A 17,821-nucleotide genomic window follows, 5' to 3' on the forward strand; every position below is an offset into this window, starting at 1 on the left:
TATATAATCCGTGTTTTGGTGCATGTAAACTGTAAATCTGTTCTGTAAAATAAACATGCCAGCAGGCCAGGCACGAAACCAGCAAATCTCACGTTGGGCGACACCCTGGAACTGCTATTCAAAAAGGACAATGCCTTTGCCGGGGACCGGGACTCCGCTATTGGCATTGTCAGAACGACAGGAAAATCAAGGTGGAAATCAGTCCTCCAGGGGCGGCAGAACTGCGAATGGCTCCGTTATCACCAGAGATACTATCGGGGGGACCCTCTCCATTCAGAAATTCATCTCCCATGTACAAGGAAGGGGAGAGATCAACATCCATCCTTTCGAGGGGAAACCCCATTCAGCCTGACGGACACAGGAGATGAATTTGAAAAAGCCACCTCGAACACAAAGAACTGTGGGGAAATCCTCTGCCGCGGGCCAAATAAACTGTGTAAAACCAGGACAGACCAATTCGTGAATGAGGGGGCTACAGCACGCTAGGGGCTGTGACTGGTTCACCCAGCAGCGACCCCGAGTATCGGCGCTGTACTTCCGATTGTTGGTTTTGCCTAAAATTTTGCCTTGTAATTCTTTAATTAATAAAATTATATTTTATTAATTGGAATAAAATTGGCATTTATAACACCGGAGTGTCCCCTCAGCCCCGCTCTGCTCCGTCCCCCGAGTGTCCCCTCAGCCCCGGGCCGTTCCCGGGGTGTCCCCTCAGCCCCGCTCTGCCCGGCCCGCCCGCCCACAGCCGAGCCCCGCCCGCCCACAGCCGAGCCCCGCCCGCCCACAGCCGAGCCCCGCACAGCCTGGGCAGCGCTGGCCCTTTAAGGACCTCCCCACCGCTGGGGGGCGCCGTGCGCTGCGGGGGGCGCGTGCGCGGTGGGTTCTGCTCGGCGCGTGCGCGGCTACGCAATGCGGGTGGTCGTGGGTGAGTGTGGAGCCTGAGGGAACGGGGCCGTGAGGGAGCGGGACTCGTGTGAGTGCGGGGCCGTGAGGGAGCGGGGCCGTGAGGGAGCGGGGCCGTGAGGGAGCGGGACTCGTGTGAGTGCGGGACCGTGAGGGAGCGGGGCCGTGAGGGAGCGGGACTCGTGTGAGTGCGGGACCGTGAGGGAGCGGGGCCGTGTGAGAGCGGAGCCCGTGTGAGAGCGGGGCTCGTGTGAGTGCGGGGCCGTGAGGGAGCGGGGCCGTGAGGGAGCGGGACCGTGAGGGAGCGGGACCGTGAGGGAGCGGGACCGTGAGGGAGCGGGGCCCGTGTGAGAGCGGGGCCCGTGTGAGAGCGGGGCCCGTGTGAGAGCGGGGCCCGTGTGAGAGCGGGGCCCGTGTGAGAGCGGGGCCCGTGTGAGAGCGGGGCCCGTGTGAGAGCGGGGCCGTGAGGGAGCGGGACCGTGAGGGAGCGGGGCCCGTGTGAGTGCGGGGCCCGTGTGAGAGCGGGGCCGTGAGGGAGCGGGACCGTGAGGGAGCGGGGCCCGTGTGAGTGCGGGGCCCGTGTGAGAGCGGGGCCCGTGTGAGAGCGGGGCCCGTGTGAGAGCGGGGCCCGTGTGAGAGCGGGGCCCGTGTGAGAGCGGGGCCCGTGTGAGAGCGGGGCCCGTGTGAGAGCGGGGCCCGTGTGAGAGCGGGGCCCGTGTGAGAGCGGGGCCGTGAGGGAGCGGGACCGTGAGGGAGCGGGGCCCGTGTGAGCGCAGGGCCGTGCGGGAGCGGGGCCCTGAGAGATCGGGGCTTATGAGGGAGCGCGGCCCGTGAGGGAGCGAGAGTGGCGAGCGGAACGGAGGTTTGGAGACGGGCCAGGCGTCCTGGATTGCGGGCTCTCCCCGCTGGCTTGGAGCCAGGCCGCCTCTCCGCCGGGTATGCGGGGCCCAGGCACGGGCCGCGGGCCGCCTCTGCTGCCGGGGGTGATGGCCCAGGGACACAGCCGTGATGGGCTGTCTGCCTCTGTCACCAGGTGGTGGGACAGGCTTCGTGGGCAGAGCCCTGACCCAGCTGCTGCGGAGCCGAGGGCACCAAGTGACCCATGTGTCGCGACGAGGGGGCACGGATCGGATCACCTGGGTATGAGATGGGAGCGGTCACAGGAGGGGGAACGTGGCAGGGCTGGCAAACCAGCTTGCATGCCCTGGCTGTGCATGGCATAGAGGGACCCTGCCAAGGGAGGTCTGGTTCCAGTGGATGTTCTTTTGGGCCTCTGGGTCCTTCATGGCTCACAGTCATTGAAATGGGTACTGCTGTAGCTCCGAGGAGCAAAACCTTATCCATTTGTGCATGAAGTCCACAAATGTCAGGAAGAAACTGGCTGAGGTTCTTAGGAGCCTGCCCTGATTATTTGCAGGGGAGGCTTGAGCAGAGGGGATGCCTGATGTGTGATGTCTCTGTTATTCCTGTCTAGGAGGAGCTGTCCCGCTCTGGGCTGCCCCCGTGCGAAGCTGTGGTCAACTTGGCTGGGGAAAATGTCCTCAACCCTCTCCGCAGGTAACTTGATGTTCCACTGTTGGGACAAGGTGGGGGCAAGACAGTCCCGTGTTGTCAGAGAATGTGGAAAGGGTTTAGGAAACAACATGACCAAGAAGCTCTTGAGTTAACCAACTGTTGATATTTGCATTCTCAAGTATCCAGAACATTTCTGTGGGCCTGGTAGGTTCGGAGAGACCTTTGGAAGAAAGGGTCCCTCCTGGATCTACAGCTAGAGGCCACAAAAATCAGTTCCACATTTCCAAAAGGACACATGGTGCCGTGCCTGCAGTTGATAATGCAAAATCAGAACCAAAGTTTGCCTTCCAGGGGGAACACCAGCTTTGGTGTGTAGCTCCTTTGCTGACTTTGTCCAAAGGCAGTCCAAACCCCACAGTCTTTTAAGGGAAGTGAAGAGTAACCACCTTCCAAAGCTTCCCTGCATTTATGCTGTAAGATGTCATGTCCTCCCTTTGCCCTGGGAAGAGGGGAGTTCCTGTGACCTCTCCTGTGCGTGCTGCTGAGCTGCTGTTGCCTGGGGTCCCCCTTGGTGGCAGTGTTTCCTGGGCTGTCCTTGGGAGGTGTTAAGACCCTGGCTCTCCCTTTTGCAGATGGGGTGATGCCTTCTGCAGGGAGGTCATCAGCAGCCGGGTGGAGACCACGAAGAGCTTGGCCAAAGCCATTGCTGCTGCTGAACAGCCACCCCGTGCCTGGGTCCTCGTCACTGGCGTAGGTATTGCTTGGGCCTGGCCAAGACATCACTGGTGCTGACCTGGAGAGGCTTTACCTGCAGACAGAAACACAGTTCCTCAGGAGCACCTGTCTTGCCTTGAAATGTCAGCTTTCTTGCCATCAATGTCACTGTGTTTAGGCAAGCCTTGATAAGCTTTTTAGTACTGCTGGAGAGGAATTTGGGTCCCTGTGCTTTGTCTAGGTGTCATTAGGGCAGAAGCTTTTCTGTGTTTTCCTGTGGAAGCCTTTAGGCATCCTGTAGGATCAATTTGTGTGAGGCCTCAGCAGAAGCTCTCTGCATTGTCTCCAACTTTCTGCTTGCTGCAGTCTTTAAACTGCCATGGTTTATCCTCTGTGATGACCAGAATTAAAAAAGGCACCTCCTAGCCAGTTCAGTGTGTTGCTTGCAGGCCTGTTCAGGTTTTGGGGCTGCCTGGGTGTTAGTGCATCCTACTGAAATTGTAGAGCACATTGGCATTTCAAAAACTTGTCAGCATTGCCATCAGAGACCCTGTGCTCTTCATGTGAGGACATACCTGGTGGAGTGATGGAACTCACAGAATCCCAGACTGGTTTGGGTTGGAAGGAGCCTTTAAATCCATCCAGTGCCACCCCTGCCATGGCAGGGACATCTCCCAGTGTTCCAGGCTGCTCCAAGCCCTGTCCAACCTGGCCTTGGACACTGCCAGGGATCCAGGGGCAGCCACAGCTGGTCTGGGCACCCTGTGCCAGGGCCTGCCTGCCCTCACAGGGTAGATTTTCTTCCTGTTAGCCAATCTAAACTGACTTTCAACTTGAAGCAATTCCCCCTTGTCCTGGCACTCCAAGTCCTTGTAGTCTCTTTCTTGTAGGCTCCCTTCAGGTACTGGAAGATTGCAATTAGGTCTCTTTTCCAGGCTGAGCAATCCCAATTGTCTCAGCCTTTCCTCACAGGAGTTCTGGGCTCCTGGAGGCAGAGAAGATGCTCTGATGGGGAAGGGGTGGCTTGGTGTCATCATTCAACCCTGACCCCCTTTCTGCTGTTACCCTGCAGGTTATTACCGCCCCAGCCCCACAGCTGAGTACACTGAGGACAGTCCAGGAGGGGATTTTGACTTCTTCTCACGCCTGGTGAGCTCGTGGGAGGCTGCAGCTCTCATCCCTGGGGGCCCAACTCGCGGCGTTGTGGTGAGATCAGGTGAGATGGGGCATCGTGCTTATTAGTGGGGCAAGAGTGGGAAGAGGTGGGTGATCCTTGTTGGGGTCCTGTTGCAGTCCAGCCCTCTAAGGATTCTCCTGCTTGTAGGTGTGGGTGTGAAGGGGTCTGTTGCCCTTTGGGCAGGGGCAGCTGGTGTCACTCTCTCCTCCCCACAGGTGTAGTGCTGGGTCGAGATGGTGGTGCGATCTCTCAGATGCTCTTGCCTTTCCGTCTGGGGCTTGGAGGCCCCATGGGCTCCGGCCTGCAGCCCTTCCCATGGATCCACGTTCAGGACCTGGCTGGGATTGTGTGTCACGCCCTGGAGAAGGAGTCTGTGCAAGGCATCCTCAACGGGGTTGCCCCTTCCTCCGCCGGCACCTCCAACGCCGCCTTTGCGCGGGAGCTGGCGGCGGCGCTGGGGCGCCCGGCGCTGCTGCCGGTGCCCGCCTGGGCCGTGCGCGCCGCCTTCGGGCCCGAGCGGGCGGCCATGCTGCTGGAGGGACAGAGGGTGCTGCCCCGGCGCACCCTGCAGAGCGGCTACTGCTTCACCTTCCCGGAGCTGCCTGCAGCTCTCAAGGACATCGTGGCCTGAGGCCTCCCCGCGTGGGCTGGCCCTGTTTGTGTGAGCTCACGTGCCTTCCCATGCAGGAGGGGAGCCCTGCCCCTTGGCACTGTACAGAAAGGGTGAGCAGTCATTTCCCTGTGTATCTCCCTGTGTGCATCCCCAGTTTAGGAATCATCCCTCTTCCTGCAGGCTGAATCTTGGCTTTACCTGCATTTGGGGAAGGGCATGAGCCCCTCAAAGGATGGTGACTGTGGAATTGCCCATCTTCCCTTTTGCATGGTGTGTGTGTGAACCGCTGGCAAAGCAGCTGGGGGTGTAATGTCTTCTCTCCTGGGAGATGTGGCAGCAGGAAACAGGTCCTAATGCTGTTGTGATCCTTCCATGGTACTGGAAGTCACCCTTCCTGGTTTTCCCCAAGATGACACAGGCAAAGCAGAAGAGTCTAAGTCTCTTTCTTGGTCGTGGTGCTGTGGGAGAAGATCCATCTTAGGCTGCTGAATACAGATTTCTTGGAGACTGTGCCCGCTCTTTTCTTGGCTGGTACCAAGCTGATGTATCAGTACCTTCAGCTGAGTCTAGTCCAAAGGGTTACACCCTTCCAGGGTTCCACACCCCTTGTGCTGTGGCAGGGATGAGGCAGAAACTGCTTTGCCAGCCTGCAGGGGAAAGGGTGACAATCAGACTGTGGCCCCTGGACTGCTCTGCCTTGGCTAAGTGCCCATTACATCCAAGCTTCAGCTCAGGAAAGCTGGGTGGTACACCATTGTGTGAGGCAGTGCAAGTCACAGCTTTAGTCTAAAGGAGCATTTCAGCTATTGCCCTCATTGTGCTTACTCAGACCAGGGTGGATTTCTTTTATTGATCCCCTGAGGTGGTGCTTGTGTTCAGGGTGTTCCCCTGACTGGGCACTGAGAATATCCTGGTCTGCCTTGGGAAGTAGTACTTCTTCCCTGCTAAAGCAGATTGCAATTTCATCACCTCACAGGGGCAGGAAATGCATGCACATGTTGGCCCCAGCCAGGGGACACAGGACACAGGTGACACACAGGCACCATGGCAGACTCCTGTGACACCCTCAGGGTTCACAAGGACGTGCACACTCATGAATCCTTTCAGCACTACTGTGACCCCTCTATCCGCACCCCTCTGACCCATCCCACAGGTCCCCTCCTTGCAGCTGCTCCAGCTTGACACACCAAAGACTCAGCATCACTCAGATGCTCATCCCAGAGGCACACTGCACTCGCAGGTGTCTCCAGGTACCAACATGGATCCCTTGCCCTCCTGATAACCCTGCCCATACCTGGAATCCCCTGCTTGCCAGCTGCTCTGAATTACTGCTGCTGGATACACACCTGCACACCTGGTTTGTGGGAGGTACACAGTTACCTCCCCCAGAATCAGCACACATACTGGGGGTGGCTGTCCTGGCTCATGCTTGCCTCCCCAGCAGCTGCTCTCATGGACACTCTTGTGCTCTTGTGGAAGTATTCCTGCCTCAGTGGTGGTAGGGTGAGTTCCCACTGGCTCCAGGAGCTGCTACCACGGGCTGGGGCTCTGCTCTCCCTATGCCTGTGCCTGATTTCAGGGACTGGCCCCAAATCTGCACATGCTGGCTGCTCACTAGCTGGCACTTGGTCCTTGCAGCATGCAGATGGGACCCTGGGAGGTTGCACACAGAGTTACAGAAAGATTAAATAAGCCAGGACTGTGGTCAAGTGTGGAGCTCAGCCAGCCCAGCACTGACTGGCCCAGGTTTACACCCAGCCAGCCTCTTACAGTACTTTTCTGTCTAACCCCTCTTGGCTGCTCCCTGTCCCAGCATAGTTCTTCAACAGCTGTCATCCCACAGCCTCCATCCAATATCCTGGACACGGAGCTTTGCATCCTATAGCTTCTTGAGAGCTCACCAGCTGGTGTGAATGATGCCATTTGCTTCTGGTTATTTGCCTTGTTAACACTAATTAGTCAGGTTTTATGACTGTATCTCCTGTTACTTCCCTACTGTAAAAATAAATGTTCTCAGCCTCGCACATTCTTACCCCTTGGGGTGGCTGATCAGGGTTGTTCTCATCACAGCCTCCCCATCACATCTGGTTTATCTCTCATGCTTTCTATGGCTCCTTTGACCAGGTATCCCCAAACAAGCTCCCTTCACATTCCCTGACACTGCCCTGCTGTGGGACTCAGAGGACAGAGGCTGCACTCTCCAGTTCCCTGGGGCCTGGATGGGCCTCCTCATGGGCTGTACTCACAGGGCAGTGACCCCTCTGGGCATTGGAGGGGACTTCTTCACACACAGGCATCTCATGTCTTACATGTCTTCACATGCTATGAACTCTGCACCCTCACCGGCTGGTGGCGGATTGTTAACCTGAAAGGTCTGGGGAACAGCTGGAAACATCAAGGGATGTGTGACTGCAAGGACACAATTAGCCTGATGTTGCCTGTGTTTAATTGGACTGGGTGCCTTTAGGGGCAGTGCTGCCTCTGGTAGGAGAGTTTTCATTCAACTCCAGCCACTCACATTTCATTCCTCTATCTTAAGTGACTGCTTGTCAACTTTTAATCCATCCTTCCTTTTCTTCCTTCCTTTCCCTTCCTTCCCTTCCTTCCCTTCCTTCCCTCTCTTCCCTCCTCCCTTCCTTCCACAAATACTGGTCATTTCCTATCAATTCTAGTAGGAAAAAAGGTCCAACGGAACAAAAATCAGATTTGATTGGAAATGCAGAAATTAAACCTGTACCTAGTACCAACCTAAACAGAGCTCTGAGCAGCATCACTCCCTGATGTGGTCAGAGACACCTGGTCTGGGAAAAGACTGATAAGAGACCCCGAGAATGAGGACCAAATTTGGATCAAAGGTGAAGGGATCAATAACAAATACAAAATTGGAGTGAGGGGGAAAATGAAGTTTCTTCATTCAATAACTGAATCTTTTAATTTCGCAGAATTGGCTTCTTATCAATCTATGAGAGGTTAGCAAACAGAGATTTCTGTAGCCATCTGATGGCATGCAAATGCTGGTGATCTGAGCCAATGCCCCTTTGTGGTCAGGAGAGGAAAAAGCACTTGAAGGATGGAATTCATGTGAATTTTCCAGATCTCCCACTACTTCTGAAATTGTAGGCCTGATTCTGCCTTTGGTAAATGAGAATGACCTCCTTTGTCCATCCCAGAATACCCATAGATAATCTATCTAATATTTATATTGTTAAAGTTTTGTAATATAAAATCAGAGCTTGAGTGAAGAACACAGAAATTATTAACCAAATCATCATGCAGCATTATGAGAAATTATTCACCATGATTATGTGCTCAGTCTCAGGATAGTGGCCACGATTTTCCCTCATTCATCCTAAGATTTACCTTTTTAAGACACTAAAAAAAAGCAGAAACAGCCTAAGTACATAATGGTAAAATGCTAGAAATACATTGTTCTCAAGAGATTCCTGTGAAATAGGAAAGCAATGTGGTATGGCTGTGCCCTCACCTGAAATACTGAACAGGTTCACATCCCTGCTGGGCTCTTGGCCTGGGATTGAAAAGAAAGGTTGCTACAGAGCAGTGCCTGCTGCTCGTGGCCCAGAGCCTCCAGCCATGCAGGGACCCAGCTGCCAGGAAATCACCCCAAATCTCCATCCTGCCCTGCAGCTGGATCACACCCACCCTGTCCTCTGCCCCAGGTTGTTCAGGCTTTTCTCCCACAGATGTCCTGGCCTCTCCACTCGCTGGGATAACCTCTCCTGCTTCTGCCTCTTTCCTCCTCCCCATTTTCTCTCTCTTTATTTTGCATAAACCTCCTTTCTCCAGGGTACCCACAGTGCTGAAGGAAAGGCAAGGCTGGACCTAAAGGTCCATTTATACCACATCGATGTAAATCAGATTTACAGCACAGAGGTAAATCTCCATTTACAGCACAGCTGAGGCCACCTCACTGCAGCACTGAAGGGGCTGATTACAGACCATGACTGGGACAGGCAGAGTCACCTCTTGTTGTGAGCCAGTCACACTCTGGCTCTGGAGGATTTCTGCTTCTGGTCTGCGAGTTTTGATGGGAACTCCTCCTTTCCACCCTCATCCCTTCCACCAAAGATGTTTCAGGAGGATGCCCAGGACAGGTACTACAGTCCACTGTCTTTTTAGAACACAGGGTAAGGGACAATGCCAGTATGCTGTAGAGGATTTATTTGTGAGCTTTCTCTAGACCAAAGCCACGTAGATTTGGGAACATCCTGGAGGTTTCAGTGGCTGGGCTCACAGCTAAGGGAGGATCAGGGAAACAGGGGCTGGGTCCCTTCCAGACTGTAACTGGAGCCAGAGTCCCCAGGGAGGGCTCAGGCAGGGCTGCTCCCTTCTCCTGCAGACACTCTGACCCTCCCCTGAGCTCCAGCTGTGTCTTAGCCAGGCCTGCACCTGCCCACTGTTGACCTGGACCTGGGCCCACAGTCTGACTGCCCAGCTGACCTCAGACTTTCTCATCACCCTGCACTGGTCAGGTCTAGAATACCAGTGCTTGAGCTGTGAGGCTCCCACTGGCCTTGTCCCCTGCTGCTCTGGCTGGTGATTTCTGATTTCCCAAGGACAGCTCTGATGGCAGCCAGTCCCTCTGATAAGGACCAGGATCTTTGCCTGGCCCTGGCCAGCTCTCCTCATTCTTTATCAGAGGATGGAATGGGGCGAAACAAAAAACAAGAAGGGAAAAAATTGAGATAGAACTACAGATACCCCATTCCTCTTCCTGTCACTGTGGATGCTCTGAACAAGCCCAGATCTCTCACAATCTTTTCAAGAAGATTGTGACAAAAATACAGAGAATGTGTCATGAACTCCTCACCAAGATCTCTCACAATCTTTTCGATAAGGTTGTGACAAAAATACAGAGAATGTGTCATGAACTCCTCACCAAGCCACAGCTGGGGGTTTGCTGGTAAGTCTTGGAACCATCTGAGATGCTTTTCTCCTTCCATTCCTTAATGGATTCTTTATCTCCTGGGCATTAACTCTGCCTCAGTCCAGAAGCTGACCCAGAAGCTGTTCCCACTGACTCACTGGAACAGGTATCACACCCAGCCCTGGGGCTGCTGGATCTCCTGGAAGAGAGATCACCTTGGAAGAGGTGGATCAGTGTCCACTGCTGGTGGCCATCTGTGCACCTTTGTGTCTGTGTAGACCAACTTTTTATTGTACAACCAGAAAAATTCACTTTATAAAGAAGCAGAGAAATGTTTTGGAATAACCACTGCCCTTATGGCTTTACTGATACGACAATCCTGTAGCAATGAGTGAACTTTTATTTCAAAGCATAATTGAACACAAGCTCCAGGGCAGCAAGGCTGTGGTTGGGAGAGTTGTAATTTGCATTTTTTCATCTTGCAATGACTACACTGCTATGAAAATTCCCATTTTAGTTCTGCTCCAATTATCACAAGGTTCCTGCATCTGCACGTGGTCCTGATCCACATGACGTGAAGAACTACAAAAACTTTTTAATTAGCCCCATGGTGACAAAATCTAGTTTTGCTAATTATATTATTGTTATTCTTTTTTGAATGACCAGAAGTGCAAGGTGATTTGAGAGTTTGCTTTCTTCTTGAATCCCATCATTTCCCTTAACAAAGGCATCAGGAATCCTATGAGGGAAGGTGGTTGGAGTCTTTTGTTGGAGGTAGGTTTGCATCCCCTGCTTCTCTGGCTAGAGCTGTGCTGTTTTATCTGGTAACTTGAGAATGGCATCTCGTAGCTTGTGTGAAGCTGGGTGACAGAAACAGGAATTTGCTGAAGGTATTTGCTCTTTCTGCCAAAAATACTGGAAGGACAAGTAATTCCACATGCTGCCAGTGACTGGAAGAGAAAATGACCTGAAAATGCTTGTTTGTCACTTTTAATCTATAATCTTACTTAACAGAGTCAGCTTCAGAGACACTGCCCATGTGTTGGGAGAGGTCTGAGGGAAGGCAGGCATGAGTCATAGGTGTCTCAGCATTTCAGTATTTCAGGTTTTTGCTGGAGCTCAATCTTACTTTTATATTAGGGAGATTACTGAGGCAAAAGAGAAAGGTTGGATTAGAGTTGAAAGTAAATTGCTTTTTCTCCCCCACTGCCGCCGCCCCAAGCTTCTGTGAAAATATTAGTTTTTATGGGAAATGAGAACAAAGAATACACAGCATTAACTGTGGATTGATAGAAAACATGATTTCATACAAAAAGTGGCTTTCCTTTTTGGATCTGTGCAAAAAATGTGCAGTTTTCAAGCAGAAAATAGGATTATGTATATAGGGATTTAAAATAGAATTACTCACTGACACTAAGGAGCAAGCTGTGATGGGAAGAAATTACAGTATCCCTGCAGAGTATTCACCAGAGGCAATGGAAATGTGCATGAAGTTCTCATTTCTACAGTTCCCTGAATTCCAATTTGGGATAGTTTAACTGTTTATAGAGGAAAATAGAAAAGTTATGTTTTATTCTGCATGTGGCTTTTTCTTGTAAGAAGTTAGATTTTTGTGTCAGCAGCCAAATAGAGGTAGTGAGTTCCTGTCAGGGGAACGGCTCAGTCATCTCAGGCTGTGGGTGCAGGTGGGCCATTGTCATCTTCTCTTAGAACTTCCCCACAGTGTCTCCAAATTCACTGGATATTACAACTTTATTTTTCTAAAACTTGAGACACTGTCTCTGTGATTTTTAACTCATGCCATTTATCTGACTGGAAAGAAGCTTGAGAAAAGACTGTGATGCAGAGATCTTTGAAATAATCCAATGTCAGGGAAGACCAGAGCTTGGAAAGAAATTGGGGTTGACACTGATCTGTCCATGGAGCCTAAGGAGGAGTAGCCTGGCCACAGTGATGTGACCTTTAGGGTGAGCACATTCCCTCTCCAGCCTTCTTGACTCTGATGGGAGCTGAGACAGCCACCCCCCTTGTCCTGACTTATTTTTTAGTGCACAGACCACCTGGCCTAGTGTGGACTTACACATCCAGCCAGCCACAACGGGAGTGGAGGATTAGGGAAAGCAGGTCCTGTGTGGGTGACTCTTTTGTCTATATGGAGGCAGAGCCCCTGCAGCTCCAGCAGCTTCAGCTCAGCCTAACTCGCAAGTCCTTGCTTTAGGCGAGGTGCATTCCAGGCAGAGGTGCTGCTTCCCCAGCTGAGTGGTGTGGTCGATGCTCTAGAGGGAAGGGAAGCCACACTGAGGAACCATGACAGGACAGAAGTGGGCTGGGGCAAAGCTCAGAAAGTGCAACAAGGCCAAGTGCAGGGCCCTGCACATGGGTGAGGGCAATCCCAAGGTCGGGAAATGCATGGGTTAAGAGTGGCCTTGCAGAGGAGGACTTGAGGGTGTTTGGTGGATGAAAAACTCTGTATGTCCTGCCAATGTCCACTCACAGCCCAGAAACCAATCATATCCTGGGCTGCATCAAAAGCAGCACGGCCAGCAAGTCAAGGGAAATAATTCTACCATAAACTCTCCTCTCCTGAGACCCCACCTGCAGAACAGTGTTCAGTTCTGGGGCCCCAAGCAAAAGGAGCACATGGACCTGCACAAATGGGCCATGGACCTCCTGATCCAAGGAGGGCCACAGATATGGTCAGGAGGCTGGAGAACCTCCCCTGTGAGAACAGGCTGAGAGCTGGGGTTGTTTAATGTATGGAGAGAGGAGAAAGCTCTGGGGAAACCTCTCAGCAGCCTTCCAGTACCAGAAAGTGGCCTGCAAGAGAAATAGAGAAGGGCTTTATACAAAGGCCTGTGGTGATAGGAGTTGTTGAGGACAGCAAAATGGGGAAAGTAGTCAGTGCACTGGAGGGCAGGGCTGATATTTGTAAGGGCAGTGTGGAGAAATAGGTTGGCACAAACATTATCAAGTCTGACATGAGTAAATGTGTCATCTTGCGTCTGGGAAAGGACAAGCCTGTGCAATCAGCAGAGGCTGGTGGCCTCTCCAGGAAGCAGCTTTGTGGGTAATGACCCTGGCAGGCAAATAGGAGATGGGAATGTGTTCCTCTGTCAAAGAAAGCAACAGGCAGCTTCAGCTCTGCTAGCAAAGGTCTGGGCAGCAGGTGCAGATCCCAGCCCTCCATCCCTGCAGGACTGTGTCAGAACCACAGCACTCCAGGACAAGAAAGGCACTGATACATACACTGGACTGACTTCCTTGGAGGGCCTCCAAATTTATCCCTGGGCTGGATCACCTGACGTTCAGGAGAGGCTGAGAACTGGATTTGTTCACTCATGTAGAAGAGAAGGGTAAGGGGAAACCTCATTTCTGTGTATAACTAGCTGATGAAATGAGGATACAGAGGAGATAGAGCCTCCCTGGAGGTGTACAACAATAAGATGAAGGGCAACAGACACTAATTGTGTCTGTTATTAGTGTCTAAATAACAGACACAATTATAATTGTGTCTGTTATTTAGACACTAATAACAGACAATTAATTGAAACATCCTAAGTTCTCACTAAATGTAAGGGAATTTGTTTATTTTTTTATTTTTCCTATAAGACTGGTCATATACTTGAACAGTCCACAGATTTTGTGAGACTTGATGACTTCCAGAAATGCCTCCATAACGTAAATTATTCTATGATTCTATGTTTTAATAATTCTGTAGTCCAACATTTATGGCTCTTGTTTGTGCAGGGAAAAAGAATGGAATCACAGAACATCACCACCACTGTGACAGAATTTGTCCTGTTGGGCCTGACCCAGAATCACAAGCTGCAGTATTGTCTCTATGTGATCTTCCTTCTCATCTATGTAATAACCTGGCTGCTGAACTTCACCATCATTGCCACTGTGGCTGTGGACCACCAGCTCCACACGCCCATGTACTTCCTCCTGGCCAACCTTGCTCTCCTTGACATCAGCGATTCCTCGGTCAACACCCCCAAACTGCTGTCAGGCCTCCTCAGCCAGCACACCGTGATCTCCTTCAGTGAGTGCTTCCTCCAGATGTTCTTCTTCCATTTCATAGCAGGTGCCATGGCTTTCCTGCTCGTGGGGATGACGGTGGATCGCTGTGTGGCCATCTGCGAGCCCCTGCGCTACCAGTCCATCATGAACTGGAACATGTGCACAGGGCTGGTGGCAGCTGCATGGTTTGGTGGATTCCTTCATTCCATTGTACAAATTGGTTTTCTCCTCCAGCTGCCGTTCTGTGGCCCAAATGTGCTGGACAATTTCTACTGCGACGTCCCTCAGGTCATCAAACTGGCCTGCGCTGACACTCGCATGGCCGAACTGCAGATGGTGTTTAATAATGGAGGGATCCTCATCACCCTTTTTGTAATCTTGATTATTTCTTACGTTGTCATCTTGCTTAAGATAAGGACATGCATCAGAGAGAGGAAGCAAAAAGCTCTGTCTACCTGTGGAACACAGATAACTGTTGTGAGCTTAATATTCATCCCCTGCATCTTCACCTATGCCAAGCCATATAAGAAATACCCCAGGGACAAAGTGGCCTCTGTTGTTTACACTGTGGTCACTCCCATGCTAAACCCGATGATCTACACACTGAGAAACACTGAGATGAAAAAGGCCATCAGGAGAACACTGGGGAAAATAATTCAGTCAGCAGGAATACAGAAACCAGACCGGGCAGTAGATCCAAAGCCATCAAATCTGGTGTTTCCATGAGAAAAGGGTGTTCATCAATGACATTCCTGCTCCTTCAGGAAGGGAGCAACTTCCCAGATGTGAGATGAGGACAACATTCACTCCCATCAGTTTAGGAAGCTCAGTCACTTGGAGTTTGCAGTCTGGTGGAATGTCCAGGGCCTAATAAAAGTTGTCTGCAATAAATCACCTGCAAAAACATCACCATGACACAGCCTGGACACTGCCAGGGACCCTGCCCACACCTCGTTCCCTGCTGTGGCAATCACAGCTGAGCCTTCCACCCCAGCAGGTCTCACTTCCCTTTAGCACCCTGGTGCAGTTTCACCTCAAGTTAGCATTGATGCCTTACTGAACCTGGAAATAAAACAACACACTTTGGAGATAATAGAACAGGAGGGAATATGAAGGCTGGTCGTTATTGGAGGCCTCCAGGGACAGACATGGAAAATGTCCACAAAATGCCCACCCCCCACGGGGTGAATACAGTTTTATAAATAAGTTTAGCAAATTAGCATAATTGACAAAAATCACCAATTAGGAGCACAAGAGGTGAGGCAATTTCACCCAGTTCAACCTTCTCTGAATCCTCCCCACTCAGACAGAAACTAAACTTTGTTTATAAAAATATCTTGAAGAGCTGGGCTCAGCCTTGGTTCCTAGGGAAAAGCAGAATAGGATAGGGACCTTGGAATGTGTTTTGTCTTTCTGCCTATCAGGGCAGGGAAAAGTACTGGGAAAACTAGCTAGAATAAAATAATAGGCTGCAGAGATACAAATAGATGTGTAAACAACACAGAGAATATATAAAAGGAAAAAGGCAAAAATCAATTTTTTACGATGGCATCTACACATTATTGCATTAGTAACTTCACCAATAATGTTGAGATAAAGAAAAAAGCATTCTGAAAATGCTTTAGTAGGAGAAAATTCTCAGACCTGGAAGGATTGTTTAGGTTTAGAGCTGCTTAATTCCCTTAGAGAGACAAGTGAGAAATGAAATCCCTCTTGACAGTAGAAAAAAAAACTCCCGCAAAACATAAACAACTGCTGAGAATAAAAACTGATAAGAGGAAGTAGAATTCAGAATAATAAAAGGAAAAAAAGAAAAAGTAATAAAAGCAAACAAGGGGAAAAACGTCCTTATGTCGCTTTTTGATGCTTTGTCAAAAGTCAAAATTTTATGTCATGTCTTGAAATTAAAACATTTCTTGACCTTCTTTATTTTCTCCCTTCTTCCTTCCTTCCATGGACATCTGAAGGGCTCATTGTGCTGGCTGTGTGTATAAACTGAGTGATATTTAATTTCTCAGTTAATTTAATATCATAGTTAATTTAATTAATTGCAAACCCTTACCCATCTGCCTGCTCAAATGTCAGCCCTGGCACCAGAGGCTGTACCCAGGCTGCCTCTGATCTGAGCTGCTGCTCTCAGTCCCTGCTGACAGAGGGTGAACATCCTGTGCCAGAGGCTGGAGAAGGATTTGACTCTTTGCATCCTTTAGACAAAGTTTTCTGTCTTTTCTGTTTGCTGGTTGTTTCTGGCTCCAAGGGTGATAATTACAGAATTGTGGCATCAGCAGTGGTTCTGGAGTGCTAACTCAGGTGCCATGGGGTCTTAGTTAAAGCTCTAAGGTGCATGAATTTACTTGCAACTATTTATTGTATTTATTATTTCTTGTAACTTATATTATTCCTGAATCATGTGACCTGTAGAAGCCATCATCTAGAATTCTCCATTTGACTTATCATATTAATTCAATAAATCAGACAATTCTTTCTTTTCTTTTCTTTCTTTCTTTCTTTCTTTCTTTCTTTCTTTCTTTCTTTCTTTCTTTCTTTCTTTCTTTCTTTCTTTCTTTCTTTCTTTCTTTCTTTCTTTCTTTCTTTCTTTCTTTCTTTCTTTCTTTCTTTCTTTCTTTCTTTCTTTCTTTCTTTCTTTCTTTCTTTCTTTCTTTCTTTCTTTCTTTCTTTCTTTCTTGCTTTCTTTCTTTCTTTCTTTCTTGCTTTCTTTCTTTCTTTCTTGCTTTCTTTCTTTCTTTCTTGCTTTCTTTCTTTCTTTCTTGCTTTCTTGCTTTCTTTCTTGCTTTCTTGCTTTCTTTCTTTCTTTCTTTCTCTCTCTCTCTCTCTTTCTCTCTCTTTCTTTCTCTCTCTCTGTTTCTCTCTTTCTCTCTTTTTCTTTCTCTCTCTTTTCTTTCTCTCTCTCTATTTCTTTCCTCCCTCCTTTCCTTTCTTCCCTTCTATACTACATAGATATATGTATATTAATAAACCCTGTATATTAATAAACCCCTTGTTATGCTAATAAAAAACTCAACACTGACCTTTATTGTCATAAGCTGAAGGAAGCAGCACATTCCAACAATGCTAAGACTTCATTATGTGGTTCTAAAGTGAAAAATCAAGTATTGTACCAGCAACACTATTAGTGTTATATATAATGACTAATTTAGCTGTTTTCTTGGAGCTTCCTTAAGGAGATCCAGTGCATCCATGGCAGGAGGTGATGTGACAGAACCATCAACTGTGGCAGCGTGTCAAGAGCTCAGCAGCCCATATGAAGACAGACATTTAGATCAGTACCAATTTTTGCCAGAAAAAAGTCAATTAATTAGTAATTAAATACCATTTCACACAGACTTCTGAAAATAATTAATAGAAAGAAATTAAAATGTTAAAATATATGATTTTTAAAATGCATTCTTCCATAAAAATGCCCGAATCAATAGTTCACATACTGGGGTTGGGGAGATGAATCCAGGCACAACTTCTGCCTTGGTCTGTTTGTGAAGCTGGGATCCACTGAACGGCATAATTAACCAGAACTTCCCTTTTTTATAGAGGAGAGAGGATGGTGTGAGTGAGCTCAGCTCTAGCAAAACTCTGTGTTTATCAGAGACCAAAAATCAGTGCTCCCTGCTAGAGGTGATTTCTGATTTAACCAGCTAAACACCCGTCTTGCTTTCTACCACATCAGTTTCTGTTTGGGGTATCCTTCATGCACATTTGGCATTTGGAAAGAGGAAACAGAAGAGAGAAATTCAGGAAAAACAGAAAGTTGCTGATAGTGTTTGGTGGGAGGGCACTGCAGGTATAAAAGTTTATTCCAAATGGATGAATGATTCTGGATGTCTCTTTCTCCTTGGGCCAGAGTCTGAAACATCTGAAAAAGAGGCAAAATTAAAAACTTTAACCCTTTGGAATGCAATGTCCCTTAAAGTGATTAACACTACTGTTGTTACACTAAAGCAATTAAACTTTTTTTAAGAAATGCTTCTTTCAGTATTACCTT

At 49.4% G+C, this 17,821-nt stretch overlaps 2 protein-coding genes across 7 annotated transcripts; both read left to right on the forward strand.

The window, feature by feature from the left end:
- Positions 1-852: 852 nt before the first annotated feature.
- SDR39U1 (short chain dehydrogenase/reductase family 39U member 1) lies at positions 853-6,943 on the forward strand. 5 transcript variants are annotated; one of them, XM_063403969.1, is made up of 6 exons: positions 859-922; positions 1,934-2,040; positions 2,375-2,457; positions 3,048-3,169; positions 4,202-4,345; positions 4,522-6,943. In XM_063403969.1, the coding sequence occupies exons 1-6, from the start codon at positions 907-909 to the stop codon at positions 4,935-4,937; spliced, it is 888 nt and encodes a 295-aa protein (XP_063260039.1). In that variant the 5' UTR covers positions 859-906; the 3' UTR covers positions 4,938-6,943. The 5 variants fall into 5 exon arrangements, with proteins under 5 accessions (XP_063260040.1, XP_063260039.1, XP_063260043.1 ...); XM_063403970.1 differs by lacking the exon at positions 3,048-3,169 and having other exon boundaries at positions 853-922; XM_063403973.1 differs by lacking the exons at positions 859-922; positions 3,048-3,169 and adding an exon at positions 952-970.
- A 3,318-nt stretch (positions 6,944-10,261) lies between these two features.
- On the forward strand, positions 10,262-16,544 carry LOC134553830 (olfactory receptor 4D1-like). 2 transcript variants are annotated; one of them, XM_063403953.1, is made up of 2 exons: positions 10,262-10,578; positions 13,552-16,544. In XM_063403953.1, exons 1-2 carry the CDS (start codon positions 10,546-10,548, stop codon positions 14,548-14,550), a joined length of 1,032 nt encoding a protein of 343 aa, XP_063260023.1. In that variant the 5' UTR covers positions 10,262-10,545; the 3' UTR covers positions 14,551-16,544. The 2 variants fall into 2 exon arrangements, with proteins under 2 accessions (XP_063260023.1, XP_063260024.1); XM_063403954.1 differs by lacking the exon at positions 10,262-10,578 and adding an exon at positions 13,040-13,157.
- Positions 16,545-17,821: the final 1,277 nt, after the last annotated feature.

The sequence above is a fragment of the Prinia subflava genome, chromosome 8 (assembly GCF_021018805.1).
Source record: "Prinia subflava isolate CZ2003 ecotype Zambia chromosome 8, Cam_Psub_1.2, whole genome shotgun sequence".
In the NCBI taxonomy this organism is placed as follows: domain Eukaryota; kingdom Metazoa; phylum Chordata; class Aves; order Passeriformes; family Cisticolidae; genus Prinia; species Prinia subflava.